Genomic DNA, 19,065 nt, shown 5'->3' with positions numbered 1-19,065 from the left:
TAAAGTTTGATTAGTTATTCTAATTCCAACTTGACCAATAAAATGTTCAGTTCAAAAGCTTGCAAGTCTCATTCGATTAACATATATGAATATATATATATATATATATATATTATAGGATATAAAAATATATTTTATAATATACATTATGAAAATATGTTTTTGTATTCTACAAATAATATAAAAATATATTACATATTATAAAAATATATCATATATATTTATAGAATATAAAAAATATTCATTTTCAAGCTTTCAAGTCAAACTTGAGCTCATCAAATATTTAATTGAAACAATCTCGAATCAGAAAATAGAATTTGAATCAAACTCAACTCAAATTCATACGTAATAATATTTTAGTCGAATCGAACCAAGACATGTCAAAGTTTGGCTCAACTCAGTTCAATTACACCCCTAGTTTCAATTTGGCCCTAGCATGAAACAAGCCAAGAGACTTATTTCCAATACAAATGAATTATGGGCAAGAATATCAAAGGCCAAATATTTTTTATAATAGTGACTTGTTTAAAGAAAAAACCAACCTCTTCTTGCTCTTTGGGTTGGAGGAGTATCCTCCAAGGGAGAGATATTCTAAAGAAAGGATGTCTGTACCAAATTGGAAATGGGAATATGATCAATTTGTAGCTTGACCATTGGCTTCCAAATTGTGTTGATTTTCGAGTCTAATGGATGTAAGTTAGTCCTCGTTAAGGATCTTATTGACCCTTCCAAGTTCCAAACACAAGTGGAGGTCACAGGTTATACATTCAATATTTCCTCCCCAATTGTTGATGATATCGAGTCTCTTTATATTCTTGTTGATGGTGCTCTAAATAGATTAATATAAAAGTATGAAAAGACATTTGATGGAATCATCTAGAGCCGGAATGGAGCTGGCTCTAGTGGTTGAACTAATGGAGTATGGAACTTTATTTGGAAGTTGAAAATGAATCCTAAGATTAAATATTTTATATTGAGAGCTCTCCATAATGGTTTGGTGGTGAATGCTTCTTTATTCAGTGGTGTTTATGCTTTTTTGTCTTAAAATGGCCTTTTTGTAAAATTCAAGGATCAAAGCAAAAAAAAAAAAATCCATTTTTTTAAAACCTCTACCCTATGTATTTGCTCCCACTTAGCTTTATTCTCTGAGAGACTAAGACTACTTCAGTTCTCCTGAGGATTCAGTTGGCAAAACATATATGTCTTTCTCAAATTCCATTGAAATGGAATCCAAATTCCTAGTGGATATTCAAACAAGTGTGGAAGTTCAACCCCAGTGAGGATTGGGTACATCTTTCAATATATCCAAATAAAGCTTTATGTTTTTTAAGCAGTTCACTAGAAATTTATTGGTAAATCACTAAGGTTGTGTTTGGTATTATTGTCACTTCTATTTGCAATGTCTTAGGTTGGTCAATACAAATTTTATGAGAATATATATGTTTTTTTTACCACAAATTTGGTGCTTCTACTATAAATTTCAATATCTAATTCAATGCCTATATTTTTTTAATGGAAGTGATTATCTAATGTAATGTGACAAAACAATTTCTCAAAAAATTTATATTGACCAAAGCAAAACATTACAAGTAGAAGTTGCAATAATAACAAACACAACTTTATTAAGCATGCTCATGTTTTGGCCAATCAATTGTGGATATATAGGGGAGAGAGATTTGTCAATCTGCTATATTCAAACCTTTATAATTAAGAAAGAGTGCAAATACAAATATAAAGTTTAGGAATACCAAATATAAGGTTTTGTATGATACATATTTGTATTTGTACTTTTTTTCAAACGAACTTTAGGCTCAATTTGGAAGCAGTACAGATGCAAATATGTACAGCATATATACATACAAAATAATACAAAATATAAGATTTTGCGCTCTACATATTTGCATTTATACTCCTTCCATACTCAGCCTTGGGTTCTATTTGGATAGAATAGAGTGCAAAGCCTTATATTTTATATTGTATTTATACTGCACATATTTGTATTAATTTATACTTTTTTTTTTTTCAAATTGAGCCTTAATACAAATACAAGTATACAAGTGCAAATACACGTTTAGAATTGCACGGTAGATAGATATTTGTACTTACACTCTTCCAAGCTTAGCCTCAAAAAATATCACATTGGGCTGTGTGTAGCGTATTCGACTCGAATCTCCGCTATTATTAATTACTGTTTTTCATGGAATAAAAAATAGGTGCAAGAAAAACGTGATTGGAAATACCTCCTTCTTAACGACCGTTCCGTTAAAAAGAAAACCTAGAGATTCCGTAGAATTTATCAATTATACGGAAAAACCTTGTCTGTTTGGGTTGGGAACCTTGGCTTCAAAAACGGTTGTTTTCGAAGCTCGCTCAGAGAATGAAGCAAGGTTTCTTCTTCTTTTTCACGTATTGGCCTTACTGAACTGATCAGGTACGTATCTATAATCAATTGCTTTGATGCTTAAATTCTTCATCTCTATAAAGAATTGTGAGAGAAAAGTTCAATCCTGCTGATCACGCTCAAATATGTTAAACTTCTTTCATCATGATTTCAATAGAAGCTCGACCATGTCGGTTTCAATAGAAGCTCTGGCGATGGCCGGAGTGGACTACATGGAATGCGGTATAGATCTCGACGAATGGGAACGCAGGGAATTTGAACCGCCTCCACCTTATTTACTTGCTGAAGATGCCTACAGAAAGACTGAATTTTATGGCTCTCCTATCACCCGCTCTTTGGTAAATGCCCGTAAGAAGCCATCATCTTTTAGTTTGTTCCGCAAAGAAGCTTACTCCACAGCCAATGGCAAGGGTGATGGCCTAGATTCTATCGGGTGTCATCAAAACGTGGGACTCCCCAGAATTATGGACAAGCGGAAGAAGATGACCGGCGGACTAAAATTCACGGCGACTGACGACCATGATGTTACAGGCAACAACAAGGCTACCGATAAAAACTACGATGGAACTAGAAAAGGATGCAAGGCATTACCAGCACAACTAATAACAACTTGTTGAGAAAGGGACTACATATTGCAGCTGTGTGTACGTTCCTGCTACAATTGACAGTTCTTAACTGCCTTACCCGACTTCTTTATGGTTTATCTGTCTTCCTTGTTTGCGCTTTTGTAATTAGCTTTCACTAATTTTACTTTTACCCACTTCTCTATCTCCTTGAAGGTTAACTCTTGGTCTTGGATACGCGTTACTGAACCTTACTCATCAGTGATGTACCAAAGCAATTGCTAGCTAGTTAGTTTTTGTTAGTGACGACAAGTCTTCCAACTTTTTTCAGCAAGTACTGATTTTTTTTTCGTACAATTTACTGTAAATACTGCTGGAATTTGGAAATTATTAGTGAAATTGATCCTTAGAATACTGTTACATACAGGGAGTTATGCACACGAGGTCTTCGACTCGTGCGGTACTCCATTTTGAGAATACAAACGTCACGCTGTTTGCTCTTCAGTTTGGCCGCGACCATAAATTGGCTCCAGCTGGTGCCGAATTGACTTCTAGCTTCTAAGTTCTTAACTATCTTCTATACCTTTGATTTGCTATTAGAATTGAATGTGACACTGGCTTCATCTATCCTTTTATTTAAGTACATTTATATGGACTTCACCATTAAACTGAAAGGCCACATTATTATGAAGTTGATTTAAAGCCGCTCAAGTAGGTAATCCTTTTGACATTACCCAGGCCATTCTGCACATTCATTTACTTTAGTACAAATGTATGAGTGCAAATCCGGTTCACTTTTATTTCGGGCTTTAATTCATTTGTAAATGGTAATGAATAGAACAAAGTGAAACCTAAAAATCAGTATTTGCTCTCAATTCATTTGCACTATCATAATTTTGCACCAGTGCAAATAAAATTTCACCACATACAAACCAATTCTCTTCTGGAAGTAGGGAAAAAAGCTGACCTTTATATACATATTCCGCATTTATTGTGATTTCTTTGCAGTATATCATCACAAACTTTACCTCTCAATCACCCTGAAGATCAACCTGCCAAAGATGAATTAGTCTAAACAATAAAGGAAATGATTCCATCTAATAATCCATTTATCTTCCACCCGACAATTCAATTGCTTCCTGGTTATACATGGAATCTTCTCCCCAGTCAAATCTTCTCCTCATTCTCTCATACTCCTGTCTACGAGTAACTTCAACCCGCTGGCACTCTTCCCACCTCTTAGCAAGTCCATCCCCTTCTAGCATCCGAACCACCTCTGACATTGTTGGACGGTCCTCAGGTGATGTCTGAGTACAAAGCAATGCAACTTGGATCATCATCTCCACCTCTTGGCTGTTATAATTCATATTTAGGTTGCGATCTACAACAGCATCCAATTGTTTCTCCCTCTCTAGCTTCGTCACCTGCACCACAAGTAAAGAAATGGGTAAACAACCTGTAGAAGATTCCAATGATCCAAGCAATGAACTAGATATGGCCATGTAAGGAATGAAGGATTTAACATTCATTTTGTTGGTGATTTCACCCAGATTTTCTCAACCTTCACTGGAAATTTTTGCCCAACTAATTCAATATATCATCTTCAGTTGTCCATAAAGGCAAAAAGCATGTCAAGAAAAAAATCACCAAGTAGCTTTTGCAACTCTTTGACTAGTGTCTTGGTGGATTTTTCATAAGGACTAAGTTGAATGAAGTAACTATCTCCGATATTATTTTACTGTAAGTATTAGAAAATCCACCAATGTGGATTCAGTTTAGAAAATCCAATGTAGTTGTAAGGGTCCATTTTCTTACAAAGCAAATCTGAATCGGATACAAATTTTGCACCCAGACTGGTTCTGCATCTGTTTATTTGTGACTATGATTTGCACTCTTACCCAATGTAATATTTGATTTTTCTGTCTCATTTGCACCCATTAGCAGTGCAAATTTTGCAGCTGAAAAGCTGATGCAAAATTTGCACCACTTTCTCCTACCTTAATTCCCTCTTATAAGTGGGAACCACATCAATTTGCTTTTTATCCTACTCCTCCCAAACAAATAGCCTTCCTCCATTCATTCTTTCTCATATAAATTAGGGACTACATTTTACTTCTTACAAACAAACAAAAAATGGCCAAATTTGAAGGAAAACTAAATCAGAATCTACTCAGTTTATTTGCACTCCCATGCATTTACAGTTTTACACCAATGCAAATGAAATTTACACTAAAAACGAACTGAGCCTTAGGAAAGGGTTTTTAGTGGTGCCTTTTACATGGCTGAGTATAGATTTATTTATATGCTTTTGTGTTTGTATGCATACAAGGTGGAGTGAGATCTTTATATCCAGCTAAGTGGGCTGCAGAGTTAGAAAAAAAGATGAGAGATTTTTTTGTGTAGGGGGTGGAAGGAGGAATCAAAATTTCCAAAGTTAATGGGGGTCTAGGGATCAGATCAGTAAAAGAGATGTAAACACTGCCTTGCTTGGAAAATGGTTATGGAGATTTAATGAGCATACAGATAGTCTGTGGAGAAGGTTAATCGTAGCCAAATATGGGTCCAGTAGCAGGAAGTGGGAAATAGATCTTCCTACAGGTGTTCAAATTGGAAGGCAATTCAGAAAAACAGCCTCAGTTTCTGAAGGGCATAAAATATAAAGTGGGAAATGGTCAGAGGTGCTCTTTTGGAAGGACCACTGGTGTGGCGAGGGCCCTCTGATGACCTTGTTCCCTGATATATTTGAAATTTCTGCAAACAAGAATGTAACAGTAGCTGATTATTTGGAAAGGTGAAATGGACATTGTATTTGGAACTCTCAATTCAGGAGGAACTTAAACGATTGGGAGGTGGCTTCTTTAATCAGCTTGCTTCAGACTCTATATGACTCAAAGACAACTGGAGTAGGGGAAGATAAAAGGAAATGGCTGTTTGAGAAATCGGGTTCTTTTTCTGTGAAATCTTTCTTTAAATGTTTGTCAAGGATGTATACCTCTCCCTTTCCAAGTGACAGGATATGGATCGGGACTGTACCATCTAAACTGTTTTTTTTTTTTTTTTGTCTGGTAAGTAGTGCTGGATAAGATCCTAACCAAGGAAACTATAGATAAAAGAGGCTTAGAGGTGGCAGATATGGCTTGTCCTTTATGTAATGGAAATGTAGAGTAGTCTAGCCATTTGCTGATACACTGAGTTTACTCACTGGGTTTGGCTATGACTGCTAGGCTTGTTTGGTGTTAAGTTGTGATTTCCAGCTGATGTGAAAAGATGGGCATGGTTCCTAGGAGGATAAGCAGGTCTGGAAAGGTAGCGTAGAGCAGCCTCCCCTCAGCAGTCTTCTGGGCAGTGTAGTGTGAAAGAAGTAGTAGAATCTTTGAGGGGAGTCAGACCTCAAAGGTAGAGATCCTTAACAAAATTCTGGGGATAGTTCACTCATGGTTGGCAAATCACCCTCAATTTAGAAACAGACATTCTTGTTCTTTTTCAATTTTGATTTCCTTTTTGTAAGGAGTGGATAGTTTTTGTTTTGGGGGTTTGGCTGTATTGGGAAGATTGTACATCCTCTGTTCAGCTTCTCATTGTACATGGGCTTTATTGTATTTTGGCCTTTTGTTATTAATGAAATACTTTACCTTACAGTTTCAAAAAAAAAAAATGAAGATGTTATAGTTTCTCCCAGAACTGGCTAGCCACAACCAAATACCTTGTTTTCTAAAAAAAACAAGAACATAAAAAAGGGACCATTTTCCAGTAGGTAATAATAGAAACTTATCAAGATTAAGTAATCTTACATGATCAAGCAATAACACGTCATCTTCTTCTTCCAGACGTGAGAAGTCTATTGCACGCTGTCCAGTTACAAGTTCTAGAAGCATAATCCCATAACCGAAGACATCAGTCCTCTCTGATGACTTTCCAGTGGATAGGTATTCAGGTGCTATGTGACCCATGGTTCCACGAACTTGTGTTGTCACATTTGTTTTCCTTACATCCACCAGCTTTGCCAGGCCAAAATCACCAACAACTGCTTCAAAATCTTCATCTAGTAATACATTAGCAGCCTTGACATCACGATGAATGATCTTGGGATTACAATGTTCATGAAGGTACTCAAGCCCACGAGCTGTGCCTAAAGCCACTCGCTTTCTAGTAGGCCAATCTAGCACAGGTTCCCCAGGTTTGATCTCTGTACATGTCAGAAAAAAGATATACTATAAGAAATAGAGGGAGAATCTATACACATGAGTAGGAGATATTCCAAGATTCATAAGCAACTGAAGGGCAGCCCAGTGCATGAGGCTTCCACCAGTCGGGAGTCTGGGGAGGGACAGATGTACACATCTAGAAATAATAAAATGCCAGAATATTTTAACTTAGAATGTCTCTTTACATTATACCATGTTACCTGTTTAAGCACAAAACTACACTGACAAGCAGAGCCATTGTTAAGTGCCCCTCCATAAGAAATAACTAAGAGTCACTAATTTCTACTTGTTGAAAACACAAATTCAGTTTCTGCACTAACAGTGTTCTGAGGTGGTGCAGCCTGCAGAGACCCAGATTCTAGAATTTCATTTATGTCAACACATCATGGTTGTCAAATTTGTGAATTCTGATCAAATATTACAATTGGATCATTGGATATCTCAAAAAAATTTATAATTATTCTGCTAATCCTATGATTCAATTGCTGAATCCTATATTTATCCAAAATATGGAATTCAAAATCACTTTAAGTGGGATCTAGTATCATTATTATTTTTTAGTTTTAATTTTTAACAAGATTTTTTTTTTTTTTTTTTTTGTAAATCTCTTGCTAGAATAAGACTCATCTTGGTTCTTTAAAACTTTTCTGAAGACTGTTGATAAAGGGCCATTGCCCAAAGTTAGTACTAGCAATCTGGAGTCTTGGTAAGGTTGGGCTGTAAATCCCTTGTCCTCACTTGGCAGCCCGAGATTTTACCATTGCATCAAGCAGTGACCCCTATTTAAAGACTGTTGATATTATAATAAAACGCCATATCTGAAGATGTATCTGACTTTATTTTCTATTATATGTAGGTTAAAAGAACCATTATGTTTCAGTTAATCGACTTTCTCAAACTTTTTTATATTATTTTGTGCTTATAGCCTACTGCCTGCAAGTGTCAAATTATGCTGTATTGATACGAAGGTTTAAAGTATCAACACAAATACACCCCATATCGGGCATATCGTAGTGTATTGGCAAGCCACCAATACTCAAAATATTTCGGTGGGTGTTTTGAATGCTCAGTGTCTATCTTTCTCTCTCAAGTGATTTCTTATCACCTTCCTTTTTGTAATCTTTCTTTTATGAATTTAATGTTTATTTTCAAAAAAAAAAGGTTCGGAATTGTGGGTATTTTGATGGGGGGGAGGCAGGCCTAAGACTGACCCCCTGACCAATCTTGAGGAAAAAAAAAATTTGATGTTTTGTAGTATCAAAACACCCGATACGCTTGCTCGTGTGTATTGGGTGTATCAATACTTTAAACCTTGATAATACTTATATGGTGTATCATCATCATCATCATCCATGCCCTATCCCAACTACATGTGGATTAAAAATGGGGCAACAGTATTATTTATATATCCAAAGTTTCATTTCATATACTTGTAAATTTTTCACAAATTTTGAAAAAAAAAAACAGAAATAATCGTACAGCTTTTAATATGATTCATCATTCATAATTCCATTCAAATCAACCTTCCCTATGATTTTTTGATGATTAAAGATTATATTATTATTAATAATTGAAACAAGAAAAGAGGGGTTGAGACTCAAATGCATGGAGTCTGATATAATCTGTACTATATGCCGCAGAGGGGCATTCTTGTCTTTTCTCTTTCTTTTATTATGTTTTTGGTCACCCTACTATTTAAATTAAAAAGCTGGCGCCACCAGAATTAACTTTTGGCTCTCATGCTCTTCTTCTTCTTCAACCGATGCAGCATAAATCTCCTCACTGCATCAGTTGAAGGATTGCTCTGTTCTTCCTGGACTGAGAATGAAGGAAACAAACTCTGTTTTGGACTGAAAACTGTTCGTCAGGATTTCTCTCATCTGTTCTGGGCTGAAAATAAACTTGAGCGATTCCAGAAATTGTTGATGATTGGTTGATTCTTCCTAAGAGGTCGGCTGTTCCCTTTTTGTTGTTCTTTCTTTCTTTGTCTTGGACTGGTAAACTCAGAATTCTCTCGGACTGAACAGGGAGACCTTTTTTGAACCCTTTTTTTTTTCTTGGTGTAGATACCAAGAACAGGTTAAAGTTTTCCCCAACCAGATGATCTAAGGTGGGTTTAACCCCTTCTTTGTGGGTCGGATGATCCAGAAACCAAGTTTCTTGTGAGAATTTTTTATAGGTCATAGTGACCTGATTTGGCTGGCTGGTAGAGCAGTAGCTCACACTGATGTTTGTGGCTAATATTAGCCTTGGGGGGATCTGTTACACCTGTGAGAGTGTTCAGGTGACCAGCATAGCAGCAGATTACATCAGAGTCCAAATAGACAGCCATACAAAACATCATGCACTTACTATACATGAGAACAAGAAAAGATTCTGTTTAATAAAATTAGGATAAAAATTATCTGGTCATATTTCCCACAGAAATGATTATATCTGCAACTATGAAACTCTTTAAGAATGAACACCAATAACAGCAAAAGTCTCAACCCTCCCAATAACCACTGCATTTGAACATTGTTTTCCTGCAAAAATCTCTGTTGTGTTCTTTCCAAATGCTCCAACAGATAAATAAGGGAACCAGGTTCCACAATGGTCAACAGCTGAAACCACTCAACAGCAAAGAGGCAATGAACAGAACAGTGAAGTGGACCCAAATTTTATACAAGAAAGGGCAGGAAATTAGATGGAGGACAGACGACTCCACCATGTTTCAAAGAGTGTTTTTGTTCTCTTATGACTATGATACATTTATCATGAGGAACAAGGCCCACCACTGGCCCTGCTGCAAAATGTCCAACAGATAAAATACACTAGTCCACCATCCACCCATAATCTCAGGAGCTAAATCGAAACAGCTGGGCCCCAACACAGTTCTTTCACCTCAATGCCTTCCCTAGTTAAGCTGTCAGCCAATGAACTAGCCGATATCTGGATCCACCTGAATGAGGATATCAGGCCAGAGATTTCCCCACCCTGATGTGGTTTCACAAGAGCTAAGGACCCTTAAAACAATGTCATAAGCACTGAGGACCCTTTATAGGAGACCCAAGCCAACCCTAAATTCCCCATTTCTTTCACAATAGTTAAGCCTAAGGGCCCTTAAGATCATTGACAGGATAATCTACCATGCCCTGAATCACATTGACAAGCTGAACTAGGCAATTTCCTAGAGAAAAGGGAATTTTGTGAGGATAAATAATCATGGAAAAGGTCTTCTGGATATCAGTGTCCAACATCACCGTTATGACAATTCATACTTGCAAATAGATCAAGACAGCCAATTTCTCTTTGAAGCTCTTTGAAGATTAGCTAATTTTGGTCCCAAATCAGGCTAAAGGACTTTGAATACAATTAGCACTGACATTACAATTTCAGTCACTTCAAGCAGGGGCCTTGTGTATCCATTCAGTATGTTTAAAGGAAGAAGCCTGCCCTATCCAGCCTAATATGGTACTTCTAGTTGGTTATGTAACTAGGCTACCGATTAACTCAATTTTCAAAAGTAAATATATCTAAGAAGGCATAAAGTTATCCTATAAATGGTAAGTTTTGTGTAGTTTCAAAATATTTTTCAATTAATCAGATTTAACATGAACTCTGGATCTAACAAAACTATTTTGTAGAAATAAGGAAACAGGACATCAGTTTGGCTGGCCAAACCAGATTTAGCCTCGAAACATGCTTTCTTTGTCAAGGACAAGACCAACCCCACTAGGTCCATTTTCAACCATAAATACATGAAATCATACGATACTGCAGCAAAGAACAGTCATGATCACTGAACAAAATAAGTAGTACCTCGTAAGCGGTAAGCAACACTTAAGTTCTGCATAAAGGGATAGACCAAGAGCCGCTCTGAGGGTGTTGTACAGAACCCAATTAGCCTTAGGAGATTCTTGTGAACTGCTACACTTATCATCTCAACTTCACGTAGAAAAGTTGCTTCTCCAACAGGACTTTCATAATCAGTTATTCGTTTCACTGCAACCTCTGTACTATCTGCAAGGACTCCCTTATATACCTTTCCGAAACCTCCTTGTCCAAGAATGTTTTTCTCACTGAAGTCATCTGTAGCTAATTGTAGTTCTCTCCATGCAAACCTTTTCAATTGACCAAATGCAATTCTTCTATCATCTTCACCTGAGTGTCATAGACATAACTCGTTCAGCAATTTCCAGATATTCATAAATGCCATGACAGAGATCATAATTTTCAAGGATCACTTCAAATTAACAGTTCCAAGAAAACACTCAATGGGATATTTTATTAAAGTCTCTGCCCAAACCAGCTCAATAATTTTACCAAAAAAGAAAAATAAAACAGCTCAATAAAGCACAGTAATCTAAAAAAATTAAGAGCTAATCCCTTCCATGACAGAAGTAGAGAAAATATTTAATTTTTTTATCAGCAAAAGAGAATTTAGTTATTTATTAAGTTGAGAAACAGGTTATAGTTTCTTTATCTGCTCTGCACTCCAGAATATTACACCCAGATTATGTAGATCAGCATCCCACTGTTGTAATATAACCAGCTACAATTTAACCCAAAATAGAGGTCTATCAACTCCCTGTTTTTCTAGAGTAGAGAAAATATTTAATTAATAATATATTTTTAGATTTCAAGTGGATGAAGTGCAGAGTGAATTTGCATTTTGCAGTCTATGTTGGCCAGATTACAGCAAGAGAACACAGCTAAACAAGGTAACCCAACATCATGATTTTCAATACTATATGATAGGAAAATACCAGTCAGATTAAAAGAGTGATTTGATAAGATGGCTGTCGAGCCAGCAATGTAATGTGGAATAGATTGTTGTGCAATCAAAAGTAAAACATCCATAAAATAAGAAGCAAGGAACATGATTAAAAAAATTGAAACATTTTTTAATTTTCACAAGATATTTCCATTCCATAGGTATTAAAAGAAAATATTTCTGGAATATATCTCAACATATTCCCTAGTGCTTTAATATTTTTGATATTATTTCATTAATTTTTACTTTGTTAATTATATCAATGTAAGGTAATAAATTAACATGTATATAGATATCATATAAATAATTTGTTTTGATATGATTCTTTTTCTCTTTAACATCATTCATTATAGATAACTCTTTATTTCTTACTTTTCTTTATAAAATATTTTTTGTTTTACATAACTTAATTAAATATAGTTAATGTTTTACTATTTAAAATTCTTAGAAAAAGATAAAAACATATAATAACAAGAGAAGCATGTTCACATGTAAACCATAACTTTCACATTAAATAAAAATAATATATTTATAACTAAACTATCAACAGATGGTACTTTTTTATATTATATTATAATGTACAATGATATAATAAATTTGTAAGCACATAAATTTGTACTATAATAAATTCACATGAAATTTCAGATATTTCTGACATTTTTATTCTTAAGTAATCGACATTTTGACCACAACCAACATTTTAAACCTTGGAAAAGACGAGGATGCTGAAATAGATGAGTGGCAAAACTAGAAATGAGTGCATTCATGGAAATCTAAGAATAGCAGTAGCCCATAGATGATAAAATGAGGGAGTCTAGAATGGTTATGAAAAATTGTTTGACACAAAAAGTTGACATGATCTTATCTTCTCCTTTTCTTGATTTGCAAATAAGCAGCTGCTTGATGTCTAGATCACAATAAGAACATCTAATCAAGATGCTACTTGACCCATATGGAATAAATATAGTTCCAGAAAAATATTATATTTGATAATGCTAATGAATTAATACAAACAAAATAAAAGGCAGCAGAGCATGGATAGATGACTAAAGCATTAGAAACCTGGCAAGTCAATCAGCAATATAACTATCCATTTTTATCATTAACCAACAAGAAATAAAAACCTGCAACATCTACAAAGGGTTCACGTCTGTAGCGTTTATGTTTGCCCTTCAACAGAAGAAATACAAATCCTCCCAAAAGGAGCCCAACTACTGCTCCAATAACTCCGAATATAATTCCAATCTTCGATTTATTTGAAGTACCTACCAAGAAAGGAAAGACATAGGAAGTAGGCCTATCAAAAGATGAGAACAATATGTTCTTACAAAGAAACTCTAAAAGAAAAGGTTAAGTCAAAGTAGCATCACATAAATTAGCATTTAAATACCTGAATTGTTACTATCAGACACACAAAGGTGTGGAAAAGTTATGCCACAGGTCAGGTTGTTTCCTGTAAAACTATGCCATGTGAGATCAAGTTAGCTGTTGAAATTCATGCAACATTAACAATTGAACATGCATAAAGACTACAAAACAATGGAAAATTATGGAGCATATCAGACAATGTCACCCATACTTGTACAGCTGTACTTGAAATAAAGCCTCAGGTACTTGACCACTGAGATCATTGGAAGCTAGCTGACTGTCAAAATGGTCCATTCCGTATTGTCAATACTTAAAAACTAATATTTAAAAGAATACACACCAACATATCACTTATAAGATATAAATTTAAGCACAGCAATTCAACTCATTTCATGCATTCATCCAATAGGACTAAATTTCCATTTCATGATGCTTTCTAAAACATACAGATTCATCAATTCTGGAAGGGCAGTAATGGACTCCGGGATTCTTCCGCTGAGATTGTTTTGGCTCAAAATCCTGCTTTCATAATCAAGCAAGTCGCAATTTTAAATGGGAAACGTGCAAGATGCCTCCTAGAATAAAGTAGTTCAATAAAATCCAACTGATGCAGAAAGTAATATTTACAGGAACTGAAGCTTTTTAAGATCACCAAGGGAAGATGGTATTTCTCCAGTTAAGTGGTTATCTTGCAAATCCAAGCGTGTCAAACCAGACAAATTTCCAAAATCCTTTGGTATCTCACCAGTTATGCCATTACCTCGCAATGTCCTGCAAACATGAATATAATAGGTTCCATTAATGAAAGCATAATTAATTATTAAAAAATGAGAAGGAACATAAGAATCAAAACTATTTTTCCAAACATATGCCAAAAAATATGAAAATTCATACAACTGAACTCTCTATGAAGCAAAAATCTAAAGTGACCATATTTCCAGTTTTAATTCAGTATCATGGAGACTTCGAGCCATCAATTTATTTCTTTCAGTTTTAATTTTCATAAGTGAAAGAATATCTCCTTTATCCAAGTTTCAAGAAAAGCAAAATAAATAGCCTAGATGTTAGCAAGATAAGAGTGTTACATATATTGTAGATAGTTTTTCCTCTATGTTTTTCTCCGTGATCTTTTTCCATCTAAGCTTAATCTCGATCTTTGTCAGATGGAAAATTAATAATGGACTCTAGAATTCTTCAGAGGATTACAGGAGGAAGCTGGAATGACTTTGAATATTTGGTATTTAAAAGGAACTCATAATGACCAATCATCCATACAATGTATAAAACTGAAATACTTCTGCCTTGAAAATGATATGTTCTCTACATATTTCAGTATCTACTCTAGAAGTAAATTTGAAACATTTGCAGTGATATGTACAAAAAAAGGCTTCTTTTGAATGTTTTCATAGGTATTTCTTTTCATGTGAACTATACCAGAAAAAAATCCTGAAAAGAGCATAGAAGAAGATGTTATTTCCCCATCATAAATACAAAGGAGACATCTGGATCACCATTCTGTTATCCAGTCCTTTTTGCACCTTCTGTAGAAAATAAAACTCTTACTTCCACCCATTGTTTCCTCCCATAGTTTTCCCTTTTATCTTGCTTCAGTAGCATTATCATCTTCCTCATAATCCCATCACCCAGCAATCTTAGGCAAATTGTTTTCCTTTTTTTCACCTTGATCGTGGCAATAAAACTCTAAATAGAGGTGTCGATGGAAGCTTTTTGTGCAGAATGACAGAATATTGTAACTGTATATTTTATACAGTGCAACTTGGGCAGGCTCAGGTTGAGGATTTGTTAACTGATGCTGTGTAAATCTTCAAAGAAATTACAAGACTCTCACCCCTGATATTTTACTTGATTTTAATAAACTTATGATAATTTCAAACGTCCAACCTATTAGAAACTTTAAGTCTTGCCTGTATCCCTTGAACCACATGATTTAGTGTGTACTCAATTATTCCCCCTTTCTATCAATTATCATTAAGAATGCCATGCCACGGATAGTCTTCAATTGTTTTACGAAATGGAAATATTAGTTCCTTCCTTCATCAAGAAGGGTTTCTTTGAACTGTTACCAGTTCTTTTCTTTCAACATAATGATGAATTAGGGAAAACAAAATCTAATATATATATATATATATATCGCACTCCATACATACAGGCTACGAAGAGTCTTCAGAACTCCAATCTTAGGCGACAAGGATCCAGAGAATCCCATATACGACAATGTTCTGCAAACAAACATGAAGTCACCAATTAAGAATAGACCATGCTGAAAACATTCATATTAGACTTGGCCACTTGATAAAATATTCTTATTAGATACTTGAACATGGTAAATATAGCCAGTATGGAATAACATCCCAGTTAACAATCAAAATGAATGGGAAGATACATCAAACAATTTATTTAGACAAAATATCAAACCTAACTTACAGAGCAACAACATTAGAATTAGAATCACAATTAACGTAGGACCAAGTGCATGGAGTAACTTGATTCTGGATCCAGTCAGAGAGCTGATTGTGAGAAGCATTTAGTGAAGTCTTCAATGAATACAGGGCATCTCCTGAAATCAAATTTAGGAGCAGTCATCATCCAATTGAGCTACAGGTACAATTAGTAGCATTCTAGTAATTCCTGTAACCTTAATAATATTTTTAGGAACCAACTGGTTCTACGGTTTTATAGCATTCTCTAATATCAATCAATTAATAATTTCACAAGGAACTTTCTTTGTACTATTAGTTATTATAATGTATTTTTTCAAAAAGGGAAAATATCCTAGGATTTCAAAATTCAGAAACTCCAAGCCTGAAAGAGTTGCAGGAATGACGAATTGTACTTCAAAATTCAGAAATAAAGGGAAAAAACGACATAACAAATAAAAGTTGGTTCAGTTACATCTTCCAATCTTCCTTCTTTTCAGCATACTGCATATAAAGAAAGACTAGCATTCGGATTCATGCTTCCTACTCACACAATAGCTGTCATCATAATCCTACTCATACAATAGCAGTCATCATACCAACAATGTGTAAAATCGAAGTCCAAGAAACATGTTAAAATATAAGTTAATTTATTCAGGACTATACTGCACAACCTTCTTTAGTTGGTAGCACTTCCCATAGAAGCTGTCAGTTCTCCAAGATCCAAATAATTAGGTAGTATAGTAATGGAGTTTAGGAACCATACCTGAGTGCAGTTTTGTAAAATTCGCTTCACCTTAAAAGGTTCTAAATGAAAGAAAAGGGCAATAATAAGCTTGCTTCAAACAAACCAAGAAAAAGGTTGCTTCAACTTTCCTAATTAAGTTCACCTAATAATGGTAAATCTAGAGACAGCTGACCAGGATTCTGAAGTATATAATTCATATGGGTGCAGCCAATGTGCTAATCAAATTACAAGGAAAGTGGGCAACTGAGCAGGATCATGAATGCATAATGACAAAATGCATAAGGGTGGCAAAGAGTCTACCATCTAATAGGATTAGGGTGTCAAAGCACAACATAATCATAATATCATTTTGTATATTGTTATCAATAAAGTCTATACTAATGGGTCATTCCCAATGTTGGTCCCAGATAAAAGGGGTCTTGGGAGAAGTGAATGGATGTTAGCCCAACCTTTGGCATTTTTTGTTTAAAGTGACCACACTCAGAACCAAACGTACATTCTCATACCTATCAGCCTACGATTTTCCCAGTGCACCAAGCAATGGCCCCACATTATCAAGGTATTCCATCATTTTGAAACCACTTGTGCTGTCAAATACCAAGAAAACAAAGCATTCTACCTTGAATATTAGCTGCCACAAAACAATGCAGAGAAGCCAGTAATAGAACTGCATAAATCAACTCCATCTTTATCAAACATTACTCCCAGTAGGCAATCCAATGCATTAGTTGAACTTTAACGTACACCGGAATGAGTGCCATCTCTGTAAATGTCTCAATATCAGGTGAAATAGATATACATGAAACAGAGCTGAGAGAGAGAAAGAGAGAGAGAGGAGAAGAAGAAGAAGAAGAAATAATCAAGAGACAAGAAAAGGGGAAAAACAGGAAAAATAATAATACAAAGAAAGAAATCATAGGATTTTTAATCACAGGTTCCTTCCTATTCATTTAATTCTTAAATTTCCATAGGAGGATCTAAATTTCACTAGGACTCAGGTTAAATCCCAGTTTTAACCTACAACAAAATGCTATATGTTTTTTAGCATGTCCCCTAGTACACTTTATTATTTCTGCCAAAAAAAAGTACATTTTATTAGGGGGAAGGAGAAAATGAGAATCTAGCATCTACTTTTTCCACTTATCAATATATAGATAGCAGTCATGAAATGTCTTATAATTAAGGAACCAGAAAAGGTATTCTCCTCAAGATATATATAGGTGATTTGCTGAAGAGATAATCTCAGTTAACATCTAGTTTTATGCATGGATGGTAATTCCAGATATCTAACATCATGAAATTTTACATTTTGTGTTTTTGTTGTTCCTGTGTCTGTAATTTACACCATCCTAACCAAATCCATTTCTCTAGTTATATATATCGCGTCTAGATTTATGAACCGATATCTGAATTTTGGGAGTGAGTTTTGACTTTTGACAACCAACCTACCATCATTAATACAAGGAGGATAATAACAAAGAAGAACAACGAAAAGAAAGGAAAAGCTGACCCAAAAAGTGAATCGATTACTCAACAACCTCCCGTAGCTCACCAAACCATTAGAGCACATCAATAAATTCAACAGTGCTAAGTAATTCCGCAGCTCGCTATCAAAAAAATAATAGCCAAAACTAACCAAACAATAAAATTGACAGAATAATTAATGTATTTTCTTTCTTCTGCATTCGATTCCACTAGCTCAGATGAACCAACCAAATAAGCTGAAAAGGAAAATAGAAAGAAATAAAAACTAGAGCACGAACGCATACCCAAAAGATTTAGAGCCACCAACACCTGACTAAAACCCAGTTATTTCGTAGAACTAAGACAGAACCACGGAAAATTGAACTAAAGATTTCTATATATTGAAAATTGAGGGGGAAAACTTGGCTTTTGATCAATAGGAAACAAGTAGAGTAGTAAATCGAACTAAAGATAGAAAACATACAAAAATTAACTAAAATATAAACAGAAATAAAAAGGGAAGAGAAAAGGTAACCTTCCAAGATCAAGATAGATCAGATTCTGCTGCGTGCTGCCATAGTTGGAAGCTTCTTACAGTGCAAACAGAGACTATTACCTGTCAGATATATGAGTAAAGGAGTTTCTTCAGATTTTAGCCAGAGATTCTGCTGCCATGCATCAGCGTAATCTTTGATTTTTTTTTTGTTACCTTAAATTAATAAAATAATAATAATAATAATAATAATAATAATAATCATTTGAGCTTCTGTTACAGTTCAGTCAAGTGGAGCGGGGCCAGCGGGCTAATCCGTCCATGCTCCAGCTTCCACTTTTGACTCTCCAGTCAACAGTTAACAGTCCTAGTCTTCCGTGTTTTTGTCGCGGAGAAGAAAAGTCAGCTACCGCTGTGGGCGTAGCCTTTGTGGTAAAACGGTGAATATATACGGCAATCACGCTGAGACTGAGTTAAAGCTGTGAATCACATCACAGCCCTCGATATATTTGTTATTTGATATAAGCAAGCTTAAATTTATGAAGTGATTCGCTTTGTTGCCGTCAATTTTTATGGTTTCAGCGCAACGCTACAAAGTGGTCTGATTACTACTGTGAGTGTGGACCCAC

The 19,065-nt window shown here is 35.1% G+C and overlaps 1 protein-coding gene across 9 annotated transcripts; it reads right to left on the bottom strand.

Annotated features, from left to right (window-relative positions):
- Positions 1-3,809: 3,809 nt before the first annotated feature.
- LOC104606000 (putative LRR receptor-like serine/threonine-protein kinase At5g10290) lies at positions 3,810-18,787 on the bottom strand. 9 transcript variants are annotated; one of them, XM_088891505.1, is made up of 14 exons: positions 18,479-18,638; positions 17,099-17,242; positions 16,498-16,538; positions 16,207-16,274; positions 15,739-15,871; positions 15,462-15,533; positions 13,921-14,064; positions 13,741-13,815; positions 13,505-13,570; positions 13,316-13,386; positions 13,050-13,190; positions 10,971-11,312; positions 6,756-7,150; positions 3,810-4,388 (listed from the first exon to the last, which is right to left on the bottom strand). In XM_088891505.1, exons 6-14 carry the CDS (start codon positions 15,518-15,520, stop codon positions 4,074-4,076), a joined length of 1,608 nt encoding a protein of 535 aa, XP_088747631.1. In that variant the 5' UTR covers positions 15,521-15,533; positions 15,739-15,871; positions 16,207-16,274; positions 16,498-16,538; positions 17,099-17,242; positions 18,479-18,638; the 3' UTR covers positions 3,810-4,073. The 9 variants fall into 9 exon arrangements, with proteins under 9 accessions (XP_088747631.1, XP_088747642.1, XP_088747619.1 ...); XM_088891516.1 differs by having other exon boundaries at positions 13,741-13,812; XM_088891493.1 differs by lacking the exons at positions 16,207-16,274; positions 16,498-16,538 and adding an exon at positions 18,717-18,787 and having other exon boundaries at positions 13,741-13,812; positions 18,479-18,559.
- Positions 18,788-19,065: the final 278 nt, after the last annotated feature.

The sequence above is a fragment of the Nelumbo nucifera genome, chromosome 1 (genome assembly GCF_055504915.1).
Source record: "Nelumbo nucifera cultivar China Antique chromosome 1, China Antique-T2T, whole genome shotgun sequence".
Classification (NCBI taxonomy): domain Eukaryota; kingdom Viridiplantae; phylum Streptophyta; class Magnoliopsida; order Proteales; family Nelumbonaceae; genus Nelumbo; species Nelumbo nucifera.
This window is presented reverse-complemented; position numbering and strand designations above follow the sequence as displayed.

Coding starts and splice junctions, on each gene's coding strand:
- LOC104606000 (XM_088891479.1), bottom strand. CDS start 17,165: ATGGAGTTGATTTATGCAGTTCTATTACTGGCTTCTCTGCATTGTTTT. Junction 13,816..13,920: donor CTTAAAAAGCTTCAGTTCCT/GTAAATATTACT, acceptor TGATTATGAAAG/CAGGATTTTGAGCCAAAACA. Junction 13,191..13,315: donor GTCTGATAGTAACAATTCAG/GTATTTAAATGC, acceptor CTTTCTTGGTAG/GTACTTCAAATAAATCGAAG.